This window comes from Hyalella azteca, unplaced genomic scaffold, assembly GCF_000764305.2.
Source record: "Hyalella azteca isolate HAZT.00-mixed unplaced genomic scaffold, Hazt_2.0.2 contig7294, whole genome shotgun sequence".
In the NCBI taxonomy this organism is placed as follows: Eukaryota; Metazoa; Arthropoda; class Malacostraca; order Amphipoda; family Hyalellidae; genus Hyalella; species Hyalella azteca.
In genome coordinates this window covers 44,520-71,623 of record NW_025937422.1, presented here as the reverse complement: position 1 = coordinate 71,623, position 27,104 = coordinate 44,520, and the positions used below count along the sequence as shown (strand labels likewise).

The following is a 27,104-nucleotide window of genomic DNA, read 5'->3' as shown; positions in this document are numbered from 1 at the left end:
CTTTTCAGCCCATGTAAAATATTCTTAAGAGCCCTTAATAATTTCATTTTCATTTATTGAAATATATTCTTGTTCATTGTTAAAAAACGGTAAATTCGATATAATGTAACGTATGTATAATTTTAAATAAACGGTCATTATAAACTCAGCTATGATCATAATAAGACAAAACCAGTCACCAGTCTTGCCTGCGCTTGAAGTAGAAATACTCGCTGAACGTATAAATACAGGTTGAAAGTAAAAATACTGGCCAAAATTAGGAACATTCGCTGAAAGAGCAAACACTATAGAAAATTTACATTCAATATGAAGCAAGGTTAATGTAAGTAAATCAAAATAAAATTACATTCTTATATGATATTCACACGAATTTACGTGATTTAAAATAGGCATACAAGGCGTTCCTTGTAAATCACAGTTCGCTGAAATTTAAATATAAACAATCAAGATTCATCACACATGCAGTAAATCTTTATATTTCACAAAATATCAAAATTCCCTAATGTTTGTACTCGATTACCACTTCAAGAAAAATTTTTTTCGACATTAATAATAAAAGTTTAGAAGAATATCAACACCGCACTGACACTTGAACGCAGTGGCAACGATCAGCAATAATCAAGACCAGTTGCTGCAGTTTTGTCAGGATAGAGAATTAATAGTAAAACACTGCATTTGATTTGCTAAACTCTGCATCTCAAACCAATCATAACATTCGTACAAGCCTGCCCCAACGGTTGCGCCAGCATCGCCCCAAGACAAGCATGTCCAAGCTACTGCAACATTCGCACATTTCTGCGAGATAACGTGCGACGCCACCGCCATGTTCGGCCAATTCGTCCGCGAATTGCGAGCGTGCGACTTGAATTCGTCATTGCCGGCCTAGTTCGACCTGTTTGCAAAGGTGCCGGAGCCGAACGGACTTGGTCACGGCGAGAATTTTGAGCTGGGTAAACAGGTCTCAGTAGCGCCCTGGTGCGTTCCTCGCACTGATCTTGAGTCCATGGGTAGGGACATTGACACTTCTGCGCTGTATTAAATTTGAAGCATTTGAAGGATTCAAAGTTTGAGATTGTCCCAGAATTTCTAGCGTTGTGTCCTGAATGAAGACTATTTACATCAGAATGATTATTTGAAGACACTTTACACTCCGAGTACAGCCATTTCGCGTCAGCAGCGTCTACCTCGATCGCGATCTGCAGCTCGTGAGGACCTCCGCGTTCATTGTTCTCGCAATACGAAACGTGGCGAAAACCAGAATCTGATTTTGTCATAGGCGTATCATTTGAATTCAGTCTGACTTTCTTCAACTTTCCGTCATAATTGTTTTTAGTTACTAGGACTCGAGTGAAACTTCTGTCGTTATAGACTGCCTGGTCGAGAAGGTAAAGATTTGGCCCCAGTTTCTCTAGCACGGTCTCCCACTTGATGGTGAAACTGACGTTACCGTAGAAATTGTGCTCCGAGCTGGACTGCGATGGTGCGAACCACAGAACCTGTAATTGAAAAAAACATTAATAATTTTTACCAGCAAGAAAGCATTCGTTTGAATGGATCAACCTCTCACTAATTGAACAATAATGATCTATTTATACGCGAGCAAAGATATCCATTAATTTACTGTTATGCACATAGTAACCAAGGTACGGCCTGACCGAGCTATCGTGAACACAATGCCTGATGAATCCTTGCGAAGCGAATTGAGCTATTCAAACACCAGGCAATTTCCAAGACAGAGCGGAGTCATTCTGCACTGTCCTTCCTCTAATACGCACGTTAGGCGGATCCTGACCGCTAGTTTGTTAATATTGATATCTAAACGTATTGATATCTAAATACGTGTTGTACAGTATATTTGTACCAAATAACTCATTCCTAAAAAAATTTAGAGGTATTAGTATTTACATTTATATATTTATTTGAAGCCTGAAAAAAAACTTTAATGTTCATTAAGATGTGCAACTTGCCACTCCGCATCGGCTAGAGTCAGATGTTGTAGTTTATTCGGCAAGAATGCGTTGGAATGGTAAACGATGCAGTGAGATACCCGCAAGTAATGTTTGGCGCCCATAAGTTGTCCTACAGACTGCAAGATTTTATCACATCAAGCATTTGATTCTTTATAAGATTGGCAAGCACGGCACCGAAATTTTGTCAGATCATCACGCCTCAAATCGCACCTGTCGTTGGAGATGCCTGTGGCTGTTGATGAGTGACTGCGGCGCAAGGTATTTCTTGCGAACGGCATTTTCGAAGTCATCGAAATGAACGCATCGGCTAATTTCATCAAGCTCTTCATAGGTGGGATCTTTTATGGGTTTCACCGATACAAAATGCAGCATTTTATCCCTCTTCATTCAGGCAGTTTACAAAATGTGACCCTAAAGAGTTTCGTACGCTTGCACCTGCCGTTGGAGATAAATTTTACTCATCCACAATCATCCAAATATTATTAATTAAATAATTACTTAATTCTATGATTCAGTGGATGTGCAGAAACGACACTAATGTAGCTACACCGTTATGCTTCTCGACATACAACGGTCAGTAGTTCCAGGTCCTAAAGATACTGTAAACTACTTGGTGGAATACCTCATGAGGTAACGAGTTTATAAATTTAAAATTTATAATAATAAAGGTACAATAATTTAATGTTTTTTAGAGTAGAATGAAATCCTTATTGCAGATTTTTTACCATAATGCGCGATATTATTAATATATTAATAACACACTCAAGGAAAACTAAACACAACATTACAATGCCTGCTGCTGTCTACAATCAGTTCGTCTCTTCAACAAACTGTGGAATTATATGCCACGATCTAAATTCTCCCAAAGCAGTTTTTAGCAAGTTTTTCTATATTCTGGGGAATTAAAAGCATGTACATGACAGATAATTTCTTCTCACGGATGATGTTTCGATGAAACAATTTATAATAGAAATGTCGTGTCGAAATTTGATTATTGTATTCAAATTAGCTTAGGAGATTTAATGATCAAGTTCTTGTCAGAAACGGAAACGACTTAAAAGCAGATACTTCCTAAATTTGCTATATCGTATTTATGTTAGTAAGTTGTATCTGTATCAATGAAAGCTGATAATTCTCTTTCGAGCCAAAATGTATAAAACTTTTGATTAGATTGTTTATAAATAATTTGACTTTGCAGCAGAAAATGAGCAATTGAAGCTATTTTTCAAAACGATTGTCTTTAGTACCATTAAAAAAAATAATTTTCAAATGATTGCCACATCTGGGTACCCCACTATATGGGACCTGAAGTTGAAGATGCTGCGTTGCACAATTGGAAAATACTATTGTCTTGATTGTCGTTCCTTGACCTCTTAATTTTTAGTGATTTTAGATTATTTCTTGATATGCCTGGATTGAACTATAAAATAAATTTCGTGGACCTGACTACAAAATTCCTAACTTACCACGTCATCATGTGATTATTGCAGAATGATAATATTTACAACATTCTATGGAGATTTAATAGCTCATTTCGTTATGGACGTATGCGAAGTAACCTAATTGAAGTATACAAGTATACTCATGGTTTATAAAAGATCCTAGAAGGATTACTAGAATTTGAAACAAGAACCAACACCAGGGGCCACGGGCCAACTGCCATAAGCTAAAAAACTGCGTTGCAACTCATCCATGCAACAACACTTCTTCTCGCTTCGAGTCACCGACAAGTGGAACAAACTTCCTGCTTGCATCGTTGGCGCTCCTAGTATATATGAGCTCAAAAACAGAAAACATTAAGCTATCCAGGAGTATAGGTTTCGACTACAAGTGACTCCCACCTCACAAATTGATGGATGTTCAGCAGCTTCTTAGCTTCAACGTCAGTTTTAGATAGATATTATCAAAAGGCCAGTTCTCAGATCTCCAAGAAACAATTTAAGAGCATTATAATAATCGGCGACAGGCCAACCCAGCCTATTCTTCATAGCCCTTTTACTATGTTATGTTTGATATTAAGATCCAACACCCTTTCCGCCAAAACTGAGTCTTCGTCTGACACGTTCAGCTCCAGATTTACTGCTACTATTACTTCCAATTTGTTAGCAATATTTTGCGCTGGCAACCAAGGGATGGAAGAACCAAACAAAAGAAAGATTCTAGCGGCATGGACCTCGCGCTCAGATCAGGTCTAACGATCTCAAACGAAGAATAGCGAATTTCAACGATGGTCTTTAGCTTACAGTTCTGTTACGCTAAATTTGAACCATTGCATACCAATGGCTTAAATAACGCCAAGCTCGTTCCAAACTGAGAAATTTAACAAACAGACATATGAAGCATTGATCCATTTTTAAAATTTTAAATGAAACTTAATTCTAGTTCTAATTGCGACTGCACAACTTTTATTGTGAACTTTCTCAGCCAAGACACTCTAGCACACTGATAAGATGAAGCCATTGCAGGTGCGATGACGCTATGAACATATCAGTGCCACGGTTCTCAAGGCACATTCCTCACTGCTCACTTGTTATTATACAGCATATTGCTCACTTATTTTTTTTTTATGCAGCGCGCGCGCGCGAGTAACTATACAGCGTACTGCGCTCTATGTATTGATGGATTTGTTCTAGAATATAAAGCGTTACACGACACATTTACAAGTAAAACTATACTTATCCTCACGACATGAAATTCTTCTAACTTCTGTAATTTTCAAGTTTTGCACATTTGTCCGGTGTCAATCTGGCGTTTTATTATAATCATTATAATTATATTATATGATTAGGTCATATGTAACTGGGACGTTATAGTCACTTGAACTGATTGAGATTAATGGAAAAGTACTAGACATGAGTAAGTGTCTGGAAGACATCACGTGATAGATCACGCGATCAAGACCTTAGTTGAGGGCGGAAGTTGAAGGCTTTATATGGGCTGATAACCTTAATAGTATGAGCCCCCGTAGTAGCTGTTAAGCGCTCCGCGATGTAACGCGTCGGTTGAGTTCTCCGACCTTATACTGTCGACGCCGTAGCTTATACCTCTGTATCGAAACTCATGTATTTGTAACCACCCCTTATATAAAGATATGTTATCTAGACAGCTGTGTCTTACTTATCCTTCGTGACCTTTGTCACGTATCCCGATCCTCAGGTAGAGCTTAATAAATGAGCTCTGACACATTAGTTTATTAAATTTTGCGTACATAAGACTAATGAGTCTAAAATTGCATATCAAGCATAAAGTGACATTTTATTCTATATTGCCTGTTTTCTCGTCCTGTTACCAGTATAATATAATTTTGCGTGCAATTTTGGGTGCGAGTTGTGGAGAATCATTGTGAAGACTACCAATTGTTTCTTGTTTATTCCCGTATTCCATCGGTTGCTGTCTTTATATAACCCCAACGATAATGACCTCCACACAAATGAAACATATAACGGTTAATGCATTTCAAACTATTTAAGGTTAGGCAAACATTAAAAAAATAATCTTATTTCCAGTAACACGGCTCCATCAGGACTTTCCGACAACTCCGCGAGATATGAGCATGGAAAAAAATGTGTGTCATTGGAATGCATTTAGCATTGAAACTCAGAATGCTATTGGTAGTTTTTTATCAATATTTTGTGCGCTGTTGCGGCAAAAATTTCTAACTAGGAAATAGTCTCGTTTACGATTAGGGATTTTTTCTGATGGGCTACAGTCATCTGTAGTTGTCGCATGTTTGAAAATGTAAGCTCGAAGTTTCAGACGTAGATTTCAATCCAAGGCAGTTTAAAATAGCTTTCATTTTTGAACGGAAACAGACACAAAAATACAAGTCAAAATTCCACAATCCGATTCGAATTAATAAAACAAATTCTACTTACATTCCTTACTTCTCATTTTTTAATCACCTCTCAATTTTATTCTCATTCATTTTTTGTTCTTTTCACATTTTATTTTCTTCCTCATTTTCTATTTTCCTCTTGTTTTTTATTCTCTTCCTATTTTTTAGTCTCTTTTCATTTCTTAATTCCTTTCAAGTTTTATTCTCCTCTCATTTTCTATTCTCATCTCATTTTTTAATCTCCTCTCATTTTTTAGCCTCCTGTCATTTGTTATTGTCCTCTCATTTTTTATTCTCCTCTTATTTTTTATTCTCCTAATATTTTTTATTTTGCACTCATTTTAAATTTTTTTCTGATTTTATTCTTCTCTCATTTTTTATTCTCCTCTCATTTTATATTATCTTCTCATTTTCTAGCCTCCTGCTATTTTTTATGGTCCTCTCATTTTTTAGTCTTATCTCATTTTTTATTCCCCGTTAATATTTTATTCTCGTCTTAATTTTATCTTGTCTCATTTTTTACTCTCCGTTGACATAACTCTTAACTAGACAGTCTAGCTAGATATAAATGAAACTACATTGTCTGCCCTACAATAGAATTTGCTCGCAATGGAATTTACCGTAGTCATCGTTACAGACGTCAACAGTCACCTCGTCCGATGCGCACAGTGCGCCTGGACAAGTCGAGTGACGGTGCGTACAAGAGATGCACTGCAAACTGCCATTCCATTTAAAATTTAACAAAATTTTTGAATGTAAATTGAAGTTGGAGCTCCAAAAGCACCAGGGTATATATAATCAATCAATCAAAAATTAAAAATTTTTGAAGGATCCATCAATTTTTCGAAACCTTGGAATAAATAAACTCAAATAAATAATCTTGTTGAACTATTTAAATTTTCTAATTCTGCAATGATAATATGTGTAATGGTGAATATAATTAAGGCTAAAACAATTTGTTTAGTTTTTCTGTAAAATTTACAGAAAATTTTCTAAGTACAGGAATGAACTTCTCACGAGCACTTAATAAAAATATGTGAGTGATAAATAAACTCAACGTGCCAGGTCACAAGGTGTGAATTTGTACAGAATTGGAAGCAAATGTGCTGATATTTTTTACTTGTCTTCTACTCGTCAGGATATTTTTTGGCTTATAGTGATATTAAATTAACACAAATTTAATACAAAAAATGGCGTCCGTAGAGAATTGAAAGCGCAGAGAAGAATGATTAACAATAGATGTGCGTTTATTAGATAACTAAAATTGCAATGAGTTCACGAAAAAGGTGTAATTGTTTATTAAATTTCATAGGGAGGCATTATAAGATAAAAATTACCTTAGCACTAGGAAAGACATGAACGTAAAATCTTTCAATAGAGCAAGTTTGATAGAGTCTTCACTTAATTCATTTTTTGCATATATATCGTAATATCTACTCCTTTTCGAATTATTTATGCCCATTGTTGATGAATTTCATTCATAAAATCAAGCCTCTTATAACAATTTGTAAACTTTTTCAACTTTTTTTAATATATAAGGCTAACAATCATACTAAGTTCTTTTAGTTAGATTTGACCTATATGAGATCTTCACCGGAACTTGTAAAGATGTTGTTCGACACAAATTATCAAACTGTAGAACATCTTAAACGTCCAAGATATGAATATTTTTACAAAATTACCCGAAGTATTCATTTCGACGGCTTCGAAGAAGTCACTCGCAAGGAAATGCTGGTTGCGTATCCGCCCTCCGACCGACACACGAGGCTTCGACAAAAGGTGCGTCATTGAAAGGCTTCACTTTGAAAATCTTTTCTAATATTCAGCATTCATGTAACATCTAATTGTACTTTGGAAATAACTTGTAGGTAAAGTTCCTTGAAATTATTTATATAGTTATTTACGGGCATTTCTTGACTTGTGGAATGAATATATATCTTCCCTATACTCTATTAATTATCAAAAAGATTTAGTAAACTTTACTAAAAAAAATTGTTGACTTCAAACTTCATGATATAAAATTAGATTCATCTTCCATTCTTTTGACATGATATCAGAATGAAATTATTCTTTGTATGAAATCGTATCATTTTACACACACTGTCTGCATACTGTAACTTATCCGCCTGCCATGCTCAACACGACGAATTTGACCAGATGGTTGGTGTAATACAAATTTTCAGATTGTCTTTATTTGAATTGCACATATAATCTTCGATTTTTCGTTGCGCATTATCGTTTACTCAGGTGCTGTGGTTCGCTCCATCGCAGCCGAGCTCTAAGCACAATTCGCACGGCAACGTAAGCTTCACAATCAAGTGGCAGACCGTGCTAAAGAAACTCGGTCCGAACCTCTACCTATTCGGGCAGACCATGCACAAAGACAGAAGTTTCACTCGAGTACTGTTAACTAAAATCAATTATGACGGACTCTTAACGAAGTTGGACTTATATTCAGGTGGCTCACCCATGATAAAACTCAGGTCTGGTTACTGCCACGCTTCGCACTGCATGAACAAAGGTCAATGGGGTTTTCACCAGTTGCATATCGCCATCGAAGTTACAGATGCTGACGCGAGGTGGCTTTACCTGAACTGTAAGAAGGGTGCAAACAATCATTCAAAAGCGAATACCTGTAGTCGCGACGAGCGCAATAGAAGAGACGGACAATCAACGAGATACCATTTGAATAAATGCTATAAGTTTAATACTTACAAAAACTGCAAATGTCCCTACCAGTGGACCAAGGCAAAGTGTGAGGGTATCATCAACATTGTATCAAAGACAGATGTTGCAAAGTCTCCCCGTTTCGTTAGGAGAGTAGTGTCTAATTCAAGACGCAAAAGCCAAGTTTGCAAACCTTCTGTTTCGGCTTATGCAGCGGAAAGTACACCTTGTTCAAAAGAAGAAATTTTAGAGACAGACTCGGACTCAGACTGGGATCTATTTCAAACTACAGAAATTACATCATCGGTCATACAGGCAGCCGCGATTCCATCACAAACTAAAATAACATCATCGGGTTCAGCCTCGGATCAATTGCAGTCTGCCCTTACATCACCCATCATAGAGGCTGACCCAATCTCTTCCTCGGTTCCATTGCAAACTACAATTAAATCACCAGTCTTAGAGGCTGACCGTGTTTCAGCCTCGGATCTATTGCCGACTCCAATTACATCATCGGTCATACCTGCAGAATCGTGCTCATCCACAGATCTTTTACAAACTACGAGTACAATTACATCACTGGTCTTAGCGGCAGACTCGGGCGTATCCTCGGATCTTTTGCCAACTACAATTACACCACCGGTCTTAGCGGCCGAATCAGGCTCACCCTCGGATCTTTTGCAGACTACAATTACAAGCCCGGTCTTAGCGACAGACTCGGGCTCACCATCGGATCTTTTGCAGACTACAATTACATGCCCGGTCTTAGCTGCTGACTCGGGCTCAGCCTCGGATTTATTGCCGACTACAATTACATCATTGTTGCGAAAAGCACAGCAACATAGTCAGCGAGTGTTCGAGGACTGGAACTTCAATGTATTCCACTCGAACACTTTAGAAACCTCTGTTCCCAAAGCTTCATGGACAGCTATGTATTGCCGGGAAATACTTCTAGTTCTGTCATTGCTAGTAGCCTTGATTTGCGTTATCTTAAATTAGAGCTCGTTATCAAGTTTTAAGAGATTATGAAGGTCCTAATAATTGAATAGTGAGCGATTTTTCGGCAAAAAAATGGGGCTTATGGAAGCAACCGTATTCTATGATATACGAATATTATCGGTTACAAAAATCTAGACTAATTCTTGCTCCCTGTTTTCAATTACATCGCATTCTTTGGCTTTCGTATAGCATTGGTCAAGCTAACGCCATCAAGCGCCTCCTCATGCTATCACTTTGCAATAGTTGGAGTTTTTGGTGTTTGAAACTCTTACCAACTGCATTGACAGAAACATTATTAGCTTAAATACTCCGTGACGCATTCTTTGTGGAACAAATTAATGCTTATAAGAGCAGGCAGTTTGACCTCTGAAGAAATCGATCTAAAATTGCTCAATAATTTTAGATACAAGAGCCCAAAATGTATTAAATACGAGTAAGGCTCGTATGAGACTGAAAGTAAATTGTGACCCCTAAAATGTTTTAAAATATTATTTTCTCCATAAAGTTTCTATGTTTGCAAGCGTTCGATGAATTACTGGAGAACGTAATGTGTTGCTGAGTTTTTCGCTCAAAAATATTAAATTTCAAGTATATACGTATCTAGTGTCTCTAAATGTCCAGCACGAGTGCGCCAGCGCAGATAATTTTTATCCAGCCTAATAAATCCATACAGAATTACTGTAAATTTCATGAATTCATTTTCTTGATTTTCTAAAGCTCATTTTTATAATAATCAAAGTACCAGAATCAACGAATGTATCTTTGCTTCTGTAAAGGAAACCAAATCCAAATCCTTAATCCATGAATGAATTACGGTATATATTGACCACTACAATATAATGACTTCCCTTTTCCCCATATGACATCTCAATGGCGGTATATTTATTTGAGCTCATTCATGTTTTTAACCGAATGTCTTGAATGATATTTTGCCTCAGAATATATAAAAATAATGAGAAATATCGCCGAGATGAAGGTTGGAAAAATCTTGGAAGATCTAGAACATCTTCACGACGTTGATAAGCATTTGAATATTCATTGATAAACTTCAGTAATATATTTTCATTAATTTAACTCATGGATAATGAATGAATAAAAAGTGAAGAGGTATACGAATCGTTCTTGACTCGTCTCTGATCGAAAGTTTGTCAACTTCTTTTTGCGTAAAAAAACTCGGGCTTCCATGAAAAACCCGTGGAGTGTAAGGTGAGTTTTAAATAAAATTTAAGAATACATCAGATTGATTCCAAGTTTTTTAAGTTCAAAAACAATAATACTGGATAGAAGCTTCTAAGGAAACGTCTATTATGCTTTCTTGAACAAAACAGTTATCTCGTAAATACACTGCAAGCCTCTATAAAAAGCCAACATTTAGTTGAGTCTTAGAAAATCGGCCACGCACTATAAAGTTTTTAAGGGGACCGACTACCCTAAAATTTTCAATTTTGGCGTTTTCCGGTTTTTGTGCTCATCTGAAAGCTGGAATTCTGCTCTTTCCAATGGTACCACTGCCATCGCTGTACGCCAATATTTACGTTCATGACGTCTCTTTAAGGGGAGCGTCTTGGTCCAAAATCGACAATTTAGGCTTTTCCTGTTTTTAGTCTCATCTTAAAGCTGACATTCTGACCTATCCAACAGTACCAAAACCATTTCTGTACGTTGATTTATGCGTTCACGACAGATCCCGAAAGGGAGGGGGGTGGGGGAGTTCTTTCACATTTAAGATGGGGAATAATTCCCGCAGTGCACTATAAATCACTTGTCTACAGACACTCAGCTCCAGTAACCTTACTGCAGTCGTACGGGGTCGTTACTGCACCGTCGCTCGTACCACCCTTGACAGAAATTGAGCTCCAGTATCGTCTAGTCTCATTCCTTGCAGTGTTGAATGCCGATTTCGAGGCGCCCGGAACTCTGTCGAGCTCTACTGAACATTCACACTTATTGTCACTGGAAACCTATTTACTCCTACAGTTTCGATGCTACAGCAATGAGACATATACCATTCGATTCGCAAAGAAAAGATCTACAAATTGTTGTAAGCGTTTTTCTAATTTCGTTATAGTTTGTATTTTATTTTGCAAAAAGGGAGGGTGGAATGGGTAAAATAAAAAAATTTCCGAAAAATTTACGAAAAATGCTCCCACACCAACAAAAATGGAAATTTCAAAAGAACGCCTACATCAATTTGTAGATGTGGTCTTTCCGCATCGAATGATACGTGTCTTTATGTTGTAGCTTGAAAATCCTAGGCCCGCTGATATTTCTACAGTACCCCCTTTTTTGTCCGTTTTCTAAGAATTTCTCGTTTTCTTTCATTTTTGCGAAAAATTCACATGAACAAAAAAGTCTTAGAATTCCGTTTTGCATACGTGTATTAAATTTCGAAGTGATCCGTCCGTAAATAAAAAAGTTGTTTCGGATCAAGACGCTCCCCTTAAAGGGAAGCGGGTGGGAGAGTTCTTTAACTAATTAGATATAAAGTAATTAGCTGCTGAAATCTTTGAATATAGTTTCTACTTGAGTTGTGCTGCAGTTACATGCTTAGTCTCATCTTAAAGCTGACATTGTGAGCTTTCCAATGATACTACTGCGATCCATGTACGGCAATATTGATTGGAGTTCCTTCAGTAAATAGACCTAAGAAAATTACAGCGGCAAGACTACATATATTGGTGTATCTGGCATCTGAGCTCAGTTACCCTCCTAACTTTGTACGGAGGGGTGCGCTACAAGTTGCTGCTAGCATCCTTGAGTGGATTAAGCTACAAAAGCCTGTAGTTTGGTATCCATGCTACATTGAGTGCCTATTTCGAGGCGCACGGGACTTTGTCGCGCCGTCCTGAAAAGTTCAACTTATTGTCACGGAAAACCTATCTCCCCCTACAGTTTTCAAGCTACAGCAATGAGACATATACCATTCGATTCGTAAAGACCATACCTATCGAACTGAGGAGCACTTTTTTGAATTTCAGTCTGGTTCGTTTTTTATATGGGGGAGAAAGGGTGGAAAATGAGAAAAATGGGAAAAACGCGCATAAAAAACTAAGGGTAAAATAAGAAAAGCGCTCTTCAAATCGAAGGGATGGTCTTTACAAACCGAATGATACGTGTCTCGATGTTGTAGGATGATATTTGTAGGAGGAGATAGATTTTCTAAAGTACCCCTTTTTAGCCGTTTTCTATGAATTTCTCGTTTTCTATCAATTTCTTCGAAAAATTCATGGAAGCAAAATGTTATTTTTTTACATTTTACGTATGTATTTGAAGTTTCATGATGATCGGATAATAACTGTAGAAGTTTTTCTGGAGGGTAGTCGGTCCCCTTAAATAATACTAGGTCCCCTAACTTGCTCTACACTCTACAGTCATTTAGGTCCCCCAACTTGCTCTACAGTCATGATATATCAAAAAGTGACCACCAAATATTTCCTTCATATCAAAGCCCATTTTGTGATTTGTCTAAACACTTTTGCCTAAATTCTTTGCAATTTTTGTCACATAATGGCTAGAGAAATAGAGTTCACAGAGGTTTTTTGTAATTATTGTACTCGTATGTTAGCCCTACCTAAACTATTGGCTATAAACTTCAACATTCGTGTTATTTCAATTTAAATAGTGTACTTTCTCAATATTAAATAGAAAAACACCCACATTAGTCCTAAAAACAATTATTTTCTCAATGATATTTACAAACACCATGCCTTCTGAGAGTATAACTTCATATGTGATGTTATTTTTTTATGTTAACCAGCTCAAAAGTCCATAAAACAAGTTGTAAATAAATTAGATATTATCTTTAAAGCCTACAGTCAGGTGCGTGAAATGAGGGAAGCTAAATCAATGGACTTTTGTCGGTTTTGTCATATACTGTATTTCTTACAGGGTGACCCCAAAAAAGTTGCTAAAAGTAAAGGCTTATAATTCAAAAAGTATTAAACGTAGAAAGATGAAATAAAAACCACATGAAAGAATATAACTTCAAGTTTTATTCGGATTACAATATATGTTCAAAATTACCTCCTCGCTGTTGAATACACAGCTCAATTCCTTTTTTCAAAATTTGCGGTTACTGCAGATAAGGTATCCTGGTCAATAAGTGCGAGAGCTTCACGAATTGCTATCTTCAGATTGTTAATGCTGTTGTAGGGTGTAATTTTTAACATTTGTATATTGTATTATTGTGAGTTCGCCTGTCTCACGCTAGCCTTGTATTATTTAAGTATTTCCTCGTTAATTCTTTGTCATGTTTTCTCATGTTTAATTTAGCGGATTTCTCGCTGTGACAATGTGTCGTCAGTCAGTGGCGGGTTCATCCGGGAGTCTTTTAGCAGTGTTAAGGCCCGTTTACACTAGGGGCAACACACGAGAGTCAAGTGCCTCAAAGCGCATGCAGAGGCGCTTAGCAGCCTCTGCATGCGCTTCTTGACCGATTGACGAGCTAGCGATTGACAGGGGCCATGCCTCATGCAACACAAGCGCGGCGCTTAGTAGATAGCTATTAAAGAATTGATATCACTTGTATGCTTAAATCGCAAATTAAGTAAGAATTTAAATTGAATTAAAAATTTAAATCAAATTGAAAATCTAAATTAATCAATTAAAGAAATTCAATTCGTTCTATGGTTTCAATGGTATGAATTTATGATTCTAGATTCTACGAACTGACTATGGAGCTGGTCTCCGAAACGTTTTCTATAAAGATATGAATTTTTGTGGACTATTCTTTTCTTTTAAATTCTTAGTTAGTAGATAGATGTCTGTGGTCTAGTAAGGTTGATTGTGTACGCTGGTCCGGCACTCCAAATGTCGACTAAGCACCACTCTCGTTTGGAGTCACTCTCTAGTAGAGAGCCTAATTGATCTTTATAGAGAACATGAATGTCTATGGAGTGTTCGGTCAAAGGAGTCCAAAAATCGAAATACAAATGATGTAAGTTATTTTTACATGACGTGCTTAGTTTATGTGATTTTAGCAACTCCTGACAATTTATGCATTACCGTTTAGCGATTTCAAAGGATGATGTAATATCGGTACGAATATTGGAGCTTTTTATTTAGGAATAGACTATATTTTTTATAAACTGTATGTTTTTGAATGTGCTGCTTCTCTAATTATGATGCCTATGCTGAGTTCTCGTTTACAAATGGCATAATGCGCAAAATGACGGACCGCAACACACCAGAGAACAATGGCCCACAGCTCAAATTCGGTGACATCCATCCTCATTGACGTCTATAGGTGGCAACTAGTGTTCAAAGCGCGCGGTCTCAAACAACCGAGTACAAAAGTAGTGTAAACGGTTGTGCGCGGTGAGGCACTGCAGCAAACGACTCAAAGCGCATGTCGTTGCCACTAGTGTAAACGGGCCTTTACACGTGTGCGGACCTTTTAACCCCGTTATGCTGGTCGTGCCGCCCGAACACTCTTTATCTGTGTAACTCTGTTTGTTCCATGTTCTCTGAATAAAGCCCGTTAACTGTTATTTGTGCCACGTTTCATTGAACCAACGAAACGAACGACCCGACAACAATGCTTCTTAGTCTTGTACTGAATACTTTTTCTTTCACGTAACTCCATAGGAAGAAATCCAAAGGCGATTCATTAATTCTTTCTTCAATCATGGCCTTGGTTTCTTCTGATCTTCTAGTTCTTCGCCGTCCAAAATGACCTTTGTTTTGATTCAGGATCGTTCCTTTATCTTTCCACTGACGTATCCACTTCTTGATTGTGTTGAGACTATCTTCTTGTCTGTATTTGGTGAAATAACCTCTCTTTATTTTGGTAGGCGAAGTTTCCAGGTAAAATTGTTCGACAATGAAAACTCGTTGCTCAGAATTTAGCTGCATTTCTAGGGGGAAACTTGATCTTAAAAAATAATGAGTTTTAACTACGAAATATGTAGAAAACTTTGGTAACATGGACACCAAATAAAACCTGAAGTTATACTCTTTCATGTGCTTTTTATTTCATTTTTCTACGTTTAATATACTTTTCGAGTTATAAGCCTTTACTTTTTGCAACTTTTTTGGGGTCACCCTGTATAACCACTTGATAGTTTGGCTCTCTAAATAGATTCATATCTTAAATTTTTCACAAAAGAGAATGGTAATTAAAAAGGAAGATCAAACCATCTAGGTGTGTATTGTTTTCAAAGACATAATACACTCAGAGAAATATTTTTGCTAGTGGGCTTTTTCTGTTTTGCTAAGAACATGTAGGTTTTTTTAATTTTGCACAATATAGGTTCCTAGTTAGCAGCCTCGATAGTAGAATAACAATACATAAGCTGTGGAATTACTGAGCATGCACCATAGTAGAAGCCTCAAGGCTTGCACAATTTCAAATGGCTCAGTCCGATTTCTCAAAAGTTATGGTGATAAAACTGAAAATTGTTTTTTTTTCGAGACTTGAAAAAATAAGAGTTTAGCGAAACAAGAAAACTGCAGAACTGGGTTAATTGATTCAATACATATTTTTACACTAATTTTTATTCTGACACAGTTGGGTCACTGTTGTGACACAACACTGTTTGATTAGTGATACAACAAGTTCATTATGCATCACTGGCTCACTTATAAAAGTGTACAATTATTTGATTGGCATAAAATTTGTAGTAATCGACATAACTGAAATGGACTTTGAGCTAGGTATAAATGAAATAAATAAATAAAAAACATTTTACCCATTTTGCCCGGGCTATTAAAAAAAAACCCTGGATTTTTTAAGAAAACCCGGGTGGGTTGGGTAATTTAAAAATATGTTTTTTTCTTTACAACCCTGATCACTGCAGGGTAGAGTTAATCGTTGCTACTAAGTACATGCAGCTGTATATTCAAATTGATAGGAAACACGTACAATATGCTCGCTCTCCACGCTATAGTCAGTTTGATATCAGGCTCACGTAATAGATTTGTCAAGGTATAACTGAGCATTCCCAACGAAATCTAAACGAGTCTCATCTGATGAAGTTTTCGATAGAATGGTCATGGAATAACTGAGCACTCATCAAGATATCTAAACGAGTCTCATCTGATAAAGTTTTTAGTCACGTTGTTTTCGCAAAAGAAAATGTTTACGTGACGTTGCACAGTAGAAGTACCTCGGCTCGTTTCGTTCATTGTCATTTCAATAAAGAACCAAATGGGCTTCACGGTTTAAAAACTAAAATGTTTTGTAAGTCACTAGAATAAAATTTGCTTATACATTAACGCTTAAACGTTCTCACGAACATGTTAATTAGCGGCCGGGTGTCAGGTGTTACGTCTAGAAATAAATGTCTTCTTGAATGGAAGTCTATCTCTTCAATAAGATATACATTCGATTTTCCATAATTTAAAACGTCGGTGAAAGGCATTATCAAGTAGCTTCAACTTGACGAATGAAAAACTAACGTTAAAATGTGTATCAGTTAAGCTTTCGTTTCGAACGCGTTCAAACTTCGTTTCATCCGTATTGATGTGGCGCCTGTACGTCGACGCATGTCCTGCTCGCAGTTATCAGCAGGCGTGGATCTCACTGTGCAAGAGTATCTTGGAAAGAGCAGTTGTAAGTGAGAGGTGTCTTGCATTCGATACTTTTGTCCAATCATTTATTACTTCTCCGACGGTTGGTACTGCAACGAGAACTCTCCTGTAAAGAACTGAGGTAAAAATGTTGTGTCATATTCAGCAAGTGGGACATGAAGTCATGAATTATCGGGCCATGAGCTCCTCATTAATGAAGCTAATTATGTTCTCTTCCATGTTTAGTCACGTTGCGGCTAACAAAAAAATGTATTCCCTTCTTTTTTATTTTCGAGGAGTCGGTTCTATAGGCCAGAACGCCAGATTAATCAGTAATTCTTAGTCAGATATCTCCACATACAGAAATTAATTCGAATTTTAGGTAATCAACAAGAACACGGCAACACGCGACTGTTTGTTGTCAACATTTCATTCAGACTTCAGTTTTTGTGCAGAAATTGTCAGAACTGTTCGTTCGTTTTATGATACAAGCTGAATGTTGAATTTGCTTATCATATTATTCAATGCAATAATTAAAGTATAAATCAGTTATATCAATATAATATGTAAGACTGATTGAATTAACGTTGCATACTAATATTATTGGAAATTTTTATATCACTGACATTACAATGATTGTGACAAAATTTAAGCTGGAACCAATTTAATAAAATTATTTTTTATGTACATAAATAACCAAACGCGAATTCAGCCTTTCAGGGACCTAAATAGGCCTAGCCTATGTTGTAGGTACTTTATTAATTAAGTAAAATTAAACGACAACTTGATATTTTCTTGATGAATTAAATAACAATAGAAGACCAGAATATTTTTCAGCCGCATTTTGTTTTCTAGACAGAAATTATTCATGTTCTATCTCGAAGATTTGCATTCTATCAATAATCACAATAATGCTAGCACGGAATTTTTCATCGCAAGGTAAACCCGGACTCGATTAGTGTTCGATTATATATCTCGATTAATTATTAGCACATCACAAAATAACATCGGGCATGAAGATTTAACTGCCTGTATTTATGAGCTTCGCGCACCTACATGAAGACTGATACTAATTTTCAACTGAAATCCCGACCCGAACATTGGAATCACTTGTATATGTGACAACATGAAAAGTTGAAATTAAAAGAAATAAGGCCGATCTTAATCTTAAATATACATGTAATATCAAAGTATGACTATGAGAAATATCATACAATAACTGGTCTGCAAATATATCATACTGGTCTAATAATATCATACTGGTCTGCAACAAAACGTGAGAGAAAGAGCAACTTAAAGCGTATTTTTTCTAATGTGTGACTACGTGCATATTATCGTTGAACGATAATAATAATGATAGATAAATTGCTCATATATGTACAGTGTATATGTTGGGATTTCCTGTAGATATTTAATAATCAGAGTATTTTTTAGGAATATGTTTATATTATCACCTGTGGAATTGAAATGAAAATTTCAAAAGTTTTCAATTTATTGCTACGCGTACGTTGCAGGATCGAAATGGCGTTCCGAACTGCGAAGCCTTTAAAGAATCCTGAATATGCGCAACTTGAGAAAATCAGCCGCTGCGTTCATTTCGACGACTTCGATGAGGCCATCAGCAAGAAAATGCTCGTGCCACAGCTTCTATCCAACAGCCGCACGAAACTTGAACAACAGGTAACTGGCAATAGTTGGTTGTAATTCTGTTTTAGGCATCAGTGATTTCGGCTCTTATAGAATGGGAATTGTGAGCATTACTTATCTGAATTCAGGATAAGTTGATTGGTAAATCGAGTCTGCCTGTGATCCGTTTCCATCCGCATACTTTTCACATAGGAAACAAAGAACAACTGGAAAGTGTTGGTGTTTCTCAACCACCACTAATTGAAACCGTGTTTTGCTTTCGAATAAAATGGCTTGCTGGAGCTGATAGTGGCTAATATTTTCATGCAGTTAAATTGCATTTACTTTTCTTGGTGCGCTTAATATATGTATACGAATGCCGATAAGATGCATCATATTGTGAATTTGTATAGTTTATTTATTGATGAATTTCAGGTGCTGTGGTTCGCACCATCGCAGGCCAGCACGGAACACAATTTCTACGGCAACGTCAGCTTCACCATCAAGTGGGAGACCGTGCTACAGAAGCTCGGGCCGAACCTCTACCTCATCGACCAGGCCATTTATAACGCCAGAAGTTTCACTAGAGTCGTATTCACTAGAAAGAATTATGACAGAATCTTGAAGAAAGTTGATTTTGATTCTGAAGATTCCCCCATGACAAAATCCTGGTCTGGTTTCCGCCACGCTTCGCATTGCATGAACAAAGTTAGCTGGGGTCCTCACGAGCTGCAGATTGCGATCGAAGTAATCGATGTCGAAGCTCGGTGGTTATACTTGAACTGCAAGCTAGTGGTTAATGACCATTCTAATGCGAATATTGCTAGCAAAGGACGACGTAGAAGATGGGACAAAAAAGTTGCTAATTTCGAATCTTACAATTGTTTCAAGTTTAATACAGCTCAAAACAGCGAATGTCCTTACAAGTGGACTGCCGATGAGTGTATGCGCCACATCAAGACCGTGTTGAAGACAGTGGTTCGAGTTCCATCATGCAGTGGGAGAAGAGTTGAACAAACCTTTGACTTGCCGAAAAATAATTCTGATCATAGCCCGATAGCTCCTGCTGTAGCTTCACCACTTACAGGTAAATCATTTTATGCAACACAAAAACTTTCATCTCATGCCGTAATTTCACAGCGTCCTCATCCACCTCGCACTAAATCCTCAGCAAATCAAGTTGAACGAACTGCACTCAAGGATGGCTGGCTGTCTTACATCTCGCCAGCAGCGACAACAAATCAGGAAATACCGACGGAAATGAAAACTGCATATCGACTTCCAACGAGTAACCGCATTAGAAGTGAACTACCTGAGAAATCTTTGCTCTTGAATTATGTTCGTGGCCTTGCAAATCCCGATGTACCTTCAAAATTTACATATCCATTGACTGCTGAGCCTGCAAAACGGACACTTTATCCTCGTACTGGAGTGGCTAGTACTGATAGTGCTGTGGCGCTTCCAACTCGTGCAGCAGTTTCATCGAGCACAGATCGTGCTGTTGCATTTCCAACTCGTGCTGCAGTTTCATCGAGCCCAGATCGTGCTGTTGCACTTCCAACTCGTGCTGCACTTTCATCGAGCACTGATCGTGCTGTTGCATTTTCAACTCGTGTTGCAGTTTCATCGAGCACCGGTCGTGCTGATGCACTTCCAACTCGTGTGGCAGTTTCATCGAGCACCGATCGTGCTGATGCACTTCTAACTCGTGCTGCAGTTTCATCGAGCCCAGATCGTGCTGTTACACTTCCAACTCGTGTTGCAGTTTCATCGAGCACAGATCGAGATATTGCATTTCCAACTCGTGCTGCAGTTTCATTAGGTACAGATCGTGCTGTTGCACTTCCAACTCGTGCTGCAGTTTCGTCGAGCACAAATCGTGCTGATGCACTTCCAACTCGTGCTGCAGTTTCATTAGTCACAGATCGTGCTGTTGCGCTTCCAACTCGTGCTGCAGTTTCGTCGAGCACAGATCGTGCTGTTGCACTTCCAACTCGTGCTGCAGTTTCATCGAGCACAGATCGTGCTGTTGCACTCACAACTCGTGCTGTAGTTTCATGGAGCACAGATCGTGCTGTTGCACTTCCAACTCGTGTTGCAGTTTCATCGAGCACTGATCGTGCTGATGCACTTCCAACTCGTGCTGCAGTTTCATTAAGCACAGATCGTGCTGTTGCACTTCCAACTCTTGCTACAGTTTCATCGAGCACAGATCGTGCTGTTACACTTCCAACTCGTGCTGCAGTTTCATTAGACACAGATCGTGCTGTGGCACTTCCAACTCGTGCTGAAGTTTCATTAGGCCCAGTTCGTGCTGCGGCGCTTCCAACTCGTGCTCCAGTTTCATCGAGCACAGACCGTGATGTTGCACTTCCAACTCGTGCTGCAGTTTCATCGAGCACAGATCGTGCTGTTGCACTTCCAACTCGTGTTGCAGTCTCATTGAGCACAGATCGTGCTGTTGCATTTTTTACTAGCGCGGCAGTTTCATCGAGCAAAGATCGTGCTGTTACACTTTCAACTCGTTCTGCAGTTTCATCGAGCACAGATCATGCTGTTGCACTTCCAAATCGTGCGGCAATTTCATTAAGCACACGCTCAGATCATGCTGTAAAATCAACGTGCTTACTTTCAGGTCGGTCTGCTACGGAAGAAAACACAGCGCCTCTTCAGACAGTAAATTTGGTAAAATTTCAGCCATTCTTCTGGCAGCGATAACAAATTAGGAAATGAAGGTGGTATTGAAGACCGCAGCTCCAGATCGCAGCTGCACTGTCATTAGACATGTCCCTTAATGTAGCTTGTAAGGTAAGGTGTCTCCCGCAGCGACGCGTGCCAACTCCCCCATGGAAAGTCTTCGTCGACATCACATTGTTGTAGGCTAGAATTAAATATTTCTGTATTGTGCAGTAGCCTGTCTCACGCTAGCCGCGTACATCAGATATTGATTTTGAATATTTATCTCCAGTTTTAAATTTCTGTTTGTTTTGTCATTATGTTTAGTTAGCGGAATTCCCGCTGACTGACGAGGTGTCTTCTGTCAGCGGCGGGTTGATTCGAGAGCTTGTTTTTAGAGAGAGTTACACGCGGGCGAAGCTCTGAAGCGTGTTACGTTGCTCTTGCCACGAGATGGTTTTGTTGAACGTGTAGCTGCCTAACTCCAATAAACTCTTTTAAACTGTGATCTGTGCTAAGTTTACCCTGAACCACCGGAACGAACGACCCGACCACAACATGTTAGTCCTGCATCATTTAAGCTTCAAAGTGAGTTAACGCAACTACTCCGTAACTGAGTGCTACTCAGCGTGACCCTGTTTGAGGTGTAGAGTGACCTACAACCCCTCAAAGGGAAAAAAATTATCGAAGTGATCATTTTGACCGACAAATGTTTTTCAGAGCGACAGCACGACGGTTTCCAGAGGTCGTTCTCCAGAGGTTTGAAATGACAACGTTATAAACTCTAGTAATCTCACTACTGATGAATTCGGTTCAATTGTGGCAGAAACGGGCATTTCGTGGCTATATTTTTAAAATTCGTAACCAGTTCCGTGTGCCTTCGTAGCAGCCTTCTAACCAAAGCATTAGTGCGTTGAACTATGAAAGTGAGACTTTTTCGTCGTGCTTCTGTCTCAACCATTTTTTGTGTGTATTACTGCACTGCAATAATATATGTACCTACCTGTTTTTTCGCTCCTTCCCTCCCCTCCTTCTGGGACCGAAGCATTTATTCAATCAGAAAGAGGGATTAAAGCATTCAATAAAATCAACCTCACAAATCAAAAAATGCCGTAACAATAATTTTGATAGTCTAGCTGAATGTGCTGATACTTGGCAACTGATTGTTAATGAAGGCAAGTGCAAGGTACTTCGACTCGGTAGGAATACTGAACAGTAAGCCTTCCCTTCATCAGGCAGGGACAGGGAGGCCTAGTGGTTACCGTTCAGGGTACCAAGATTGGAGCAGAGGCGCGGGTTCGATCCCAGCTCTGTGCGCCAGTTTCTGGTCAGAATCGGCAAGGAGGCCGGGCGGTTAAGCACAACAGAATAAGAGCAGTGAGTTGCGAGTTTGAGACCGCAAAATGCTGTGAAAGTTCTGCGATGTTAAGAATTGGAGACAGGCCTACGGCATAATAAACGCTGAAACCGCTATTATTATTTATAATTATTACCATTATAGATCATCAAATCTCCCCGGTGATCTATCATTAGCAACGCCAGTTTTACCTTCTTAAATAGTTTAATACAAACTCGTATATATTTGACGAAGTTTGTTTGTCCGTCAGTTAGTGTGTCTGAAGCCTGGCACTGCTGTTGGACTACAAGGGTGCTTTTCATATTGAGTGAATAATAATGCATTATCAAACTGTACGAAAGATATTTAAGTAAACACACTCATTTTGTTATTAAATTTAATTTAAAAAATGAAAAATTGTTTATGATATTTTGGGAGACAATGCGAAACGAGAGTCACCTGCAAAATCAATGCTCTATTTGGAATGTGGGTTAGAAGGCGTTTCTCGGAAGTGACTTATCATGTATTAGCATTATCATCATTTATGGTATTCGGAATAACTGGAATAAAAACTTGCAAGGATTAATTATCAATTTCCTGCTAACCTACTGGTATAATATATTTATATAGTCCGACCAAACATCATCAGAGAATAGTACAGTTTTGACAGAACCCGCTCATTAGTCATTACTAGCCCAGGTAATATTTCTACGGCTTGAAGTCGGCACTACCACAGGAATGATTTCTAGGCTAGACAGAACGACCGGTTTGGTTGTACAGAGGAGACTAGAACAACAGCTAGGGAGGAAACTCGTTTATTTTACTCGCATCTTGTGGTTGTATTTTTTGTCAATAGTATCTACTTGATGGAACTTCAAACGAGTTATTTCAATAGACCATGTACTGCACATTTAAATCGTGATAAGTAATTATTATGTATGAATAATTCACATACATGTTTTAATGTTATCTATATTTGAGCATTAAGATTAGGATATAATTTTTGACGAATTGTGATTTTAGCCATTTCATATTTAATATTATTATTTTATATTAATTCATATTATTGATTATTTCTTATTTTGTCTTTGTCATTTTGAACTATCATTGGATATGCCCTACACTGAATTCCCTAAAGTTATAATTTTCAACACGAATTTAGTACTGTACATAGGCCAATTTTATTACCTGAAAGAAGATCAGGTTATGTATTTCAATAATCCAAGATATCACTGCTCTTCTCATCATGGATGGTTAAACAAGCGAGGATGGTTAAAATTCTTGTTAATGTTATTGTATTTTAATGCTATGCCAGTTATTGACATGCATACGTCGGTAATACATGCTCAGGTATCGTTTTTTTATCTAGAGCCCATAACAACGACGATAAAAACTCTCCTGTTTACGCTAAATCTAATAAGAACTTGCGATTTTCAGATGTAGGATTCGATTATTTCGAAAGAATTTTCGTCTAATACATTTGCTGATTACTCAATCAACAGAAATCGTTTTCAGATTTAATAATGTAAAAAATACACGCGTGTGTTTAACCTACTACTGCAGGTAACATTGCCAATTTTTATGAAATGAAAGTAGAATTGAAGTCAATTCTTCGATATTAATCATTTAAAAATTTACTGCAAATTTTCAAGTTATTGACTACGAGTGCTTTCAATAGTTTTTTTTTTTTGCTTACTGAAATGATATTTGTACTATATTGAAGAAAGCACTGTATATTTGTACTGTGTACTGTATTGATGTAAACACTGTATTATTTAATTAGTTACTTGTCATTTGTTAACGCGATTTGCTAACGCCCCGCCAGCGTAGAACAATATAGCCCTTGTTTTATGGCCAAGCTTACCTCCTCTACCCTGAACACCTTTTCAGCCGCTGACTGAAAGCCATTTATTCTCAAGTCTGTAACCGAATTTTTACAGCACTTTAGAAACTTTACAATTTTTACTCAACTTGATTCAGTTTTAACTTGTGTTTTTTTAGCTCTTGCATTTCATGATGGCTGGTCAGAGAGGAAAAAAATTAAATGAGAAGGCCTCCAGTCCTGTTAAACTGAATTCGAAGATCAAATTGCAAAATGAGCGAGAAATTTGTAAATTTTGCAAGCTGGGATTGCTTAACGTCAATGACGCTACAGTGGCCTGTGATCGTTGCGGGGATACCATCTGCAACAATTGTGCAAAGTTAAGCAAGACTGACTGCTCGGTTATTCGTAAAAACAAGTCGGTACACTGGTACTGCCAGGACTGCCAACAACCTGCACTTAGCGCTGTAAAAAGCGAAAAAATGGTGGAAGAGAAGTGCTCTTCTATGTTTTCTGTTTTTAAAGCCGAAATTGAAGAAACCAACAAGCAAGAGTTGAGAAAGAGAGCCGAAATGGAGGAAAACCACAAGAAAGAATTGAGCTTGTTGCGTAGCGAATTACACTCGTTACGAAACGAGCTTGTGGAAATTAAAGCTCATCTGCACAAAACAGAAAATAGCGATAACACAGAAGGTAAAGGCCGCAAAGAGGTCATCTCTGATCTCGCCAACGAGAGCACTCGTGAACTGCTGGATAGAGAGAGAGAAGAAGACTTAACCTTGTTTGGTTTAAAGTTCCCGAAAGCAATGCTTCAGATGCTGAATTTATTACTGATTGCTGTGCCAAGGCATTTAACGTCGTATTGAATATAACGGCATGCAAGAGGCTACGATCGAAAGACGCTACCACCTGTAGACCGCTACTTGTAACTGTGCAGGATACAGCCCAGGTCGGACATGTGCTTAAGGCTGCGAGAAAACCAAGTGAATTCACAGAGTTTTATTCTGTCTTTGTTAAGAAGGATGCTACCCCTTTAGAGAAGGTTTTCGCAAGAAATTTCAGGAGAGACTCAGGCGGAAAAGCATGGAGACTCGGGTCAACCACTTTCACGATGTCAAGACAACACCGACCGCACACGGTCAGTCAGCGGAGCTGGAAGACAAGTAAGAAGTCATGTCCATAGAATGGAATAGAAGTGTCGGCGTTGAAGAAATAGTCCCATGGCCTGTTGCCGATTCTTGAATTTTTCGTGACTTGATTCACAAGGGATCCGGCCTTTGGAAACCGATCTTTCTATAGCTGACGATTGATTGAGATAGCTGCTGGACATATTGTCAGCGGCCAATTCACTTGACCTGATAGAGATTGAGGACGAGTCAACATCTGATAGACACGTGATAGATCACGCGATCAAGACCACAGTAGTGGGCGGAAGCGAACGTTATAAAAGGGCTAGCAACCTTAAGCAAGCCCCCAGTAGCTGATAAGCACTCCGCGATGTAGCGTGTAGCTTGAGTTCTCCGACCTTACGGTCGATGCCGTAGCTCATAACTCTGTATCGCAACTCTGTATTACCACCCCGTATACAAGATACGTTATCTGGACTTATGTGTCTTACTTATCCCTCACTACCTTAGTCAACGTAACCCGATCCTCAGGTAGAGCTTAATATAATGAGTTCAATGTCTTGAGCGCAACCTCGGACATTTTGGCGCCCGAACTAAGTGATAACAGCCGTGTTTTCTTTAAAGTGAAATTCGATTGCTTGACTATAATTGTGAGACTTTAAATACGGTGGTGAAGTGAAAGACTTTTAAGTGTTTGTGATTATAGCAACACTGTCGCATAGTGATTTTCGTGCGACCAAGCCTTTCAACGGATCGTTTCTGCGATGTTTAACTCATTTAAACATCTGAAGAGGAGACCAAGAAGACCTTCACCTACTAACTTCTGCAGCCGAAAACTATGAGAGTATTCAAGTTTTGTCTGGCGCGTCTTAGTTAACCTGCAACGTCAAGACTTTCAAGCCTACAACTGACGCAGAGTAATTTGAAGCGTCCACGCATTTTTTTGCGTTCCCTGAATCCAGTACAACATGCAGAGCCAAGAGCGTCTACGAGAGCGTCTACGAGAGCGTCTACGAGAGCGTCTACGAGAACGTCTACGAGAGCGACTACAAGGGCCGGCATCAGCTGAGGGCGCCTATACAAGCGTCCTACAACAAGCCAGCGGTGTCGTAAGAAGGTGGCAGCGATGTGGCAACGACTGTCGATGGCAGTCAGCAAAGGAATCAACAACAAAAAGCTAAAACTTCACATCATATAGACTTAAGAACAACATTTCTACAACAGCTACAGCTGGTGAACGCATACAGCACCGCTAATGGAACAACAACATGCTGTGCAAGATGAGCATGTGAAAAGAAGAGACGGCATAAACAACAGAAACTGTCAAGGCATCTAATAGGGTCGCCGGACTGAAAGTTGAGTAATCGTATTTATACTACTGTTGTACATCCACAGGTAGCAGTGCTTATGATTCGCGAATATTAGATGAGTCTCGGGAAGGTATCAAACCTTTACCGCATAATCAATGTAGCAAATGACCATTTAACTAATAATTTTGCTAAAATTAAACGCTCAATAGACTTGAATCTATTTTTTT

General features: G+C 38.3%; 3 protein-coding genes across 3 annotated transcripts; 2 read left to right on the top strand and 1 right to left on the bottom strand.

The window, feature by feature from the left end:
- Nucleotides 1–423: 423 nt before the first annotated feature.
- Nucleotides 424–4,214, bottom strand: LOC108680413. Its single transcript, XM_018169222.2, has 3 exons — nt 3,812–4,214; nt 2,181–2,405; nt 424–1,496 (listed from the first exon to the last, which is right to left on the bottom strand). The coding sequence occupies exons 2-3, from the start codon at nt 2,355–2,357 to the stop codon at nt 774–776; spliced, it is 900 nt and encodes a 299-aa protein (XP_018024711.1). The 5' UTR covers nt 2,358–2,405; nt 3,812–4,214; the 3' UTR covers nt 424–773.
- A 3,172-nt stretch (nt 4,215–7,386) lies between these two features.
- Nucleotides 7,387–9,929, top strand: LOC108680412. The gene is made up of 2 exons (XM_018169221.2): nt 7,387–7,584; nt 8,053–9,929. The coding sequence occupies exons 1-2, from the start codon at nt 7,387–7,389 to the stop codon at nt 9,469–9,471; spliced, it is 1,617 nt and encodes a 538-aa protein (XP_018024710.1). The 3' UTR covers nt 9,472–9,929.
- A 7,066-nt stretch (nt 9,930–16,995) lies between these two features.
- Nucleotides 16,996–21,531, top strand: LOC108680410 (cell wall protein AWA1). The gene is made up of 3 exons (XM_018169219.2): nt 16,996–17,023; nt 18,495–18,660; nt 19,042–21,531. The coding sequence occupies exons 2-3, from the start codon at nt 18,502–18,504 to the stop codon at nt 21,322–21,324; spliced, it is 2,442 nt and encodes an 813-aa protein (XP_018024708.2). The 5' UTR covers nt 16,996–17,023; nt 18,495–18,501; the 3' UTR covers nt 21,325–21,531.
- Nucleotides 21,532–27,104: the final 5,573 nt, after the last annotated feature.

Excerpts from the sequence above, each read along its gene's own strand:
- LOC108680412 (XM_018169221.2), top strand. The coding sequence starts at position 7,387 with ATGAGATCTTCACCGGAACTTGTAAAGATGTTGTTCGACACAAATTAT. Across the intron at positions 7,585-8,052 it reads ACACGAGGCTTCGACAAAAG|GTGCTGTGGTTCGCTCCATC; the intron begins GTGCGTCATTGA and ends TCGTTTACTCAG.
- LOC108680410 (XM_018169219.2), top strand. The coding sequence starts at position 18,502 with ATGGCGTTCCGAACTGCGAAGCCTTTAAAGAATCCTGAATATGCGCAA. Across the intron at positions 18,661-19,041 it reads GCACGAAACTTGAACAACAG|GTGCTGTGGTTCGCACCATC; the intron begins GTAACTGGCAAT and ends GATGAATTTCAG.
- LOC108680413 (XM_018169222.2), bottom strand. The coding sequence starts at position 2,357 with ATGAAGAGGGATAAAATGCTGCATTTTGTATCGGTGAAACCCATAAAA. Across the intron at positions 1,497-2,180 it reads ACAGGCATCTCCAACGACAG|GTTCTGTGGTTCGCACCATC; the intron begins GTGCGATTTGAG and ends TTTCAATTACAG.